The sequence below is a fragment of the Sinocyclocheilus anshuiensis genome, unplaced genomic scaffold, assembly GCF_001515605.1.
Source record: "Sinocyclocheilus anshuiensis isolate Anshui unplaced genomic scaffold, SAMN03320099.WGS_v1.1 scaffold1556, whole genome shotgun sequence".
Taxonomy (NCBI): Eukaryota; Metazoa; Chordata; class Actinopteri; order Cypriniformes; family Cyprinidae; genus Sinocyclocheilus; species Sinocyclocheilus anshuiensis.
The window spans coordinates 344,102-349,051 of NW_015555815.1; the positions used below are offsets into that span (position 1 = coordinate 344,102).

The 4,950-nt window shown below is 37.2% G+C and overlaps 1 protein-coding gene across 2 annotated transcripts in view; it reads right to left on the reverse strand.

Annotated features, from left to right (window-relative positions):
• Positions 1-4,783, reverse strand: part of LOC107675170 (serine/threonine-protein kinase Sgk1-like) — a 10,859-nt gene extending 6,076 nt beyond the window's left edge. The window contains exons 1-9 of one of the 2 annotated variants that reach the window (XM_016469425.1): positions 4,697-4,783; positions 3,948-4,132; positions 3,805-3,857; positions 3,569-3,626; positions 3,291-3,374; positions 2,751-2,882; positions 1,556-1,668; positions 1,446-1,482; positions 1,285-1,371 (exon numbers count right to left, since the gene is read on the reverse strand). In XM_016469425.1, the coding sequence (XP_016324911.1) occupies positions 1,285-1,371; positions 1,446-1,482; positions 1,556-1,668; positions 2,751-2,882; positions 3,291-3,374; positions 3,569-3,626; positions 3,805-3,857; positions 3,948-3,965 (582 nt within the window). In that variant the 5' untranslated portion in view covers positions 3,966-4,132; positions 4,697-4,783. Of the gene's footprint in view, positions 1-1,284; positions 1,372-1,445; positions 1,483-1,555; positions 1,669-2,750; positions 2,883-3,290; positions 3,375-3,568; positions 3,627-3,804; positions 3,858-3,947; positions 4,167-4,696 lie in introns of those variants that run through there. The other variant, XM_016469426.1, reaches the window with a different exon arrangement.
• Positions 4,784-4,950: the final 167 nt, after the last annotated feature.

Genomic DNA, 4,950 nt, shown 5'->3' on the forward strand with positions numbered 1-4,950 from the left:
ATATATATATATATATATATATATATACATACGGTATATATATATATATATGTGCTATATTTATTTATTTATTCATTTATTTATTTATAGCTGCGTAATTGTTTATATCGTCACAAAAATGTAGCTATATTATTGTCCAGCTCTTTATATAAAGTTGAATATAAAAGTATGTCCAGCTTTATCCACATACACACAGTACACTAGTATAGACCTTATGTCGCTCCGCCCCTTTTTGTGTTCCGTCTTCCGGAGTGCATTTCCACAGCATGATGGTAAGATCTTACGAATTTATGAATGAACCGCTCGTATTAAAATCTTCCCGGTCTTCTGACATTTGTTATGACATCCGCTTTAAAAATTACGATGTTCTTGATAACAGTGGTTAACTCTAAAACAACTTCATCAACTAATTACTCTTCAAAAGCGATGCTATAGAGCAGGGGTGTCAAACTCAGTTCCTGGAGGGCCGGAGCCCTGCAGAGTTTAGTTCCAACCCTGCTCCAACACACATACCATGTAGTTTTCAAATAAGCCTGAAGGACTTGATTAGTTGGATCAGGTGTGTTTAATTAGGGTTGAATCTAAACTCTGCAGGGCTTCAGCCCTCCAGGAATTGAGTTTGACACCCTTGCTATAGAGCTACCTTAAAAACGGAAGTTCAAAGACAAAATCCTAAAAATGGCTGCGCACTTGTTTCTCTGACGCATTAGGTCCATAGCGCAATAAAGACTATAACTGTATTATTGCACAGCTCTCTATAAAGTCTGATATACATTACATCCAGCTTTATCTGCATACATTACAATAACGTGAAGAGATATACTATATTAAAAATCTCAACTTTTTAAATTTTGTTTTTGTTGCAAAATGTAACTATATTATTGCCCAGACTTTTATATGAAGTTAGATGTATACTGTAAGCATGTTCTTCTTCATTCACATATATTTTCCTGTAGTTCAAACAATAGAGCATAGCACTAGAATGCCAAAGTCATAGGTTCAATTCCCATAGATAGCAAAAACTGATCAAATGTGCATCTTGAATGCAAAGTCACTTATGATCAAAGATTCTGCCAAATGCATAAATGTTCATAAAAGTGCTGGATTGCTTGTGTTGTCGCAAAATATGAACTATATTATCATCCACCTTTAATCTGCTAAATGCAACTATAAGCGACGAAGATATAAGAATATTATAAACATTAACATTATGATTTTCTGTAAAGCTGCTTTGAAACAATGTGTATTGTAAAAAGTAAATTTGACTCGACTCAAGATTCGTACTTCTGGAGTGCCGCAGAAGGTTGAGGTGGTTCCTTCTGGTTCTATGCCTTCTTTACACAAGCCAAAATCTGTTAACACCACATGACCCTGAAAGAGATCAGAAACAAACGTATGCATTTATTAGTACTATTGCATGCACTAGTCCTAAAGAGCTGTTTTACCTGGTGGTCTAATAGAATGTTTTCTGGCTTGAGATCTCTAGATGGGAACATGAAGACATGGAAGTGAGTTCAGGCCAGCTGAGATATGACAGGAAAGCATTGTTACTGACCTGTAAACTATATTGAGAGAGTGAAGGTATCCGATGGCACTGGCCACCTCCGCCGTGTAGAAGCGAGCTCGTGCCTCTGAGAAACACCGCTCTCTCTGCAGGTGATAAAATAACTGCAGGGGGAAGGAAAAGGAGCACGCAGACCTGTTTTTAACACATTCGATTGATTGTGCTGCTTCTTTCCAGCATGTCAAATGTAAAACAGAAATCTGTTTAAAATGGTTTAACTTGTGTGAGCTGATATAGTACTTAAACTGAGTTTATGTCTGTAAACATAAGGACATTTCAACATAAATGTATAAGCAGAAGTATGGTTATTAATAGTGCTGTCCCTCGTCACAATCCTGTCTGTCTTTAACCCCGAATGGTGGCTGTTTGTAATTCCTAACCAAAAACACTTTTGTATTAATCAGATGTAGTCAATCATGTGAAACAGTGCTTCAGTCTGAGTTATATATTATTATGAAGTCTTATGTACTTGATAAGTATATAAAAGTTTGGGATCTGTAAGAATTTTTATTGTTTTTAAAGTAGCCTCTTCTGCTCACCAAGGCTGCATTTATTTGCTCAAAAATACAGTAAAACAGCAATGTTGTGAAATACTATTACAATTTAAAAGAAATGCATTTTTTAAATGTAATTTATTTATGTAACGTTAAGCTGAATTTTCAGCATCATTACTCAGTGTCACATGATCCTTCAGAAATCATTCTAATATGCTGATTTCCTTAAAGGATTCTTTAATAACTCAAAAGTGCAAAAGAAAAGCATTTATTTGAAATGCAAATATTTTATAACATTACAAATGTATTTACTGTCACTTTTCATCAATGCAATGTAAATATATAAATGCATAATAAATAAATATATATACTCTCATTTTTTAAGTCAGCATGACTATATCGCTATCTATAAATGCATGTTTTTTTCTTACTGTGACTTCTCTCTGGTGTCTCCAATCATTAGTCCACTTCAACCCATGCTCATCTGCCTGCATTTTGATTGGCCACGCAGCAACAGACAGACAGACAGAACTACTGCATAGTGCATACTGCATTTTTGTTGTGTGTTTTCTAATAATCTGTCACATTTGTATGCAGCTGAACGCAGTTTCTCGGTTGCAATGGTTTTTGAAACAATTGGACTTTTTCTGAAAATGCCTGTTGTATTCATCAGTGATGCTTTCTTGCCATACCTCTCCACCGTTGACGTAATCCAGGACAAAATACAGCTTCTCCGAGGTCTGAAAGGAGTAGTGCAGCCCGACCAGAAAAGGGTGTTTCAGACTCTTGAGCAGCACGTTCCTCTCTGCCGTTATATTCTTTTGCTGTTGCACACAAACGCAGCATTGACGGAGGTGAACAAGAGAATACAGATATGAGCCGGCACCATCCAGGACAGGGCATAAGACAAGCGACAATGCTACAGTTTCAAGAGGAGCTTTTCAGTGCTAAAACAATGAAACTCTGCAAGCAGTTTGCACACTGCTTGTGTATTACACACTGGGATCGTGTTCAGCAATTACATTCCAACGTCAAAACATGCGGTGAATATTAGTTACTACTGTAGCAAATCAAGAGCCTGTCTTTTGACCAGCAGGCTTGGCATGGTACAAAGGACAGAGTTAGATTAGATTCTATCATTATCAGAGCAATGAGGTGTTTGGATCTTTCATATGAAACACTGTATGGAAAAACAAGCTGGTTGCACGTAAAATAGATAAATGAACACCAACCTCTTTTTTCTTCAATATAACTTTCTTTTGCAAAACTTTCACGGCATAGAAGTTTCCATCAGCTTTCAGTTTTGCTAAGAGCACCTGCAATCGACATGATATCTCACATATTGTTTTGGATAAAACAGCATTTCTGTATTTTTTTTCTCGTGTAGATCACTTATGCTTTTAAAACAACCCCAAACATTTCTTTCATCAAGATAACCTTCGCAGCGTTAATGATTGGTGAAGTCATACGGGACACAGTTAATCAGAGAGTGGCATCAGACGCGCCTCACCTTCCCAAATGTTCCTTTACCAATCACAGCCAGAAAGTCAAAGTCAGTGGGTTTGGCACTGAAGCACACAAGACAGTACAAATGAACAGCCTAGCCCTAGTTATTATAATATATACAGTAATAGTCACTGCACCACAATCACTATCTATGAACATAAATCCATCGTGTTCCATATGAAAAAGGTTTACAGGATTCTTCTGACAAATGACAAATGACAAATAAAAGTGTGATCTTACTGAGGATTGACCGACACACCCAGATTGACCTCGTCTGATGGAGACGATAAGGACTGAAGAGGACAGTGAAATATATTCAACATATACATCCCAGCAAAGCCTGGCTATTCTACAATGTAACCGTGAAGAATGAAAGTTCTTACTGGATTATAATGAGCCATCCTGTGTTCCTCAGCAGCTGCGAGTCAGATCTGTGAGGATCTGAAGTGTCCTGAGCTCTTATGCTGCTCGGCCGCTCACAAACTGGATCTTCAGGTTTTTGTGACAAAACAGACCCATGAAGGACGTTTGAACAAGTGTACACGGTAAATACAGCTTTGCAGTTCTCCTGCAAATTAGGACTACGAATAAACACTTTGTTCCCAAAGGTTATGTCTGCTGTGTGAGGTTCGACTAAAATGTGCTGTTTGTTTGCTAGACACAGTGGAGGATCACGGTATCATGATAATTATTATCCTTATGTTTTTATTCATCTTAATAAACACCATTGGACGAGTTCATTATGAATCTTAAATAAATGGTTACACTTTATTTTAAGGTGTCCTTGCTGCAGTGTAATTATACATGAATTACTGAGTAATATTAATTAACTACATGCAGTTACTGTATGGTTAGGGTTAGGATTACTTGCATGTAATTATGCATCATTTATTGTTATTATAATAGTAAGTACATGTAACGTGTAACAAGGACAAGTGTTACCAAATAATTAATTAATAAAAGCTTGTATAATATAGTAGTTGGAAGTAGATTAGTGTATACACTGACAAGCAGTTTGTATTCTATAGTTTCTGATCAAATAAAAATAAAACAAACGAAAAGAGTGTAAACATGATGTCATAACAGATGCAGGCAAAAACTGCATTTCAGGTTGTCTGAAAAAACAACTCACCCGTCTGTTTGGAGTCAGGGTTAAATGTAGAGTTGATGAAGTTTTGCTGATAAAGTGCTGTTGAAGTGCATCATTTTCTGCGCGTGTCTCAGAAACGTCTGGTTATGCAGCTGCTTCGGCTGAAGGCCCGGGTGAATGATCAACCCATGTGTGCAGCGGAGATATGAGAGCCAGAGAGACGCACTGTAGTGAGTGTGTGTGTGTGAGTGTGAGTGTGAGTGTGAGTGTGTGTGTGTGTGTGTGTGTGGGTGTGT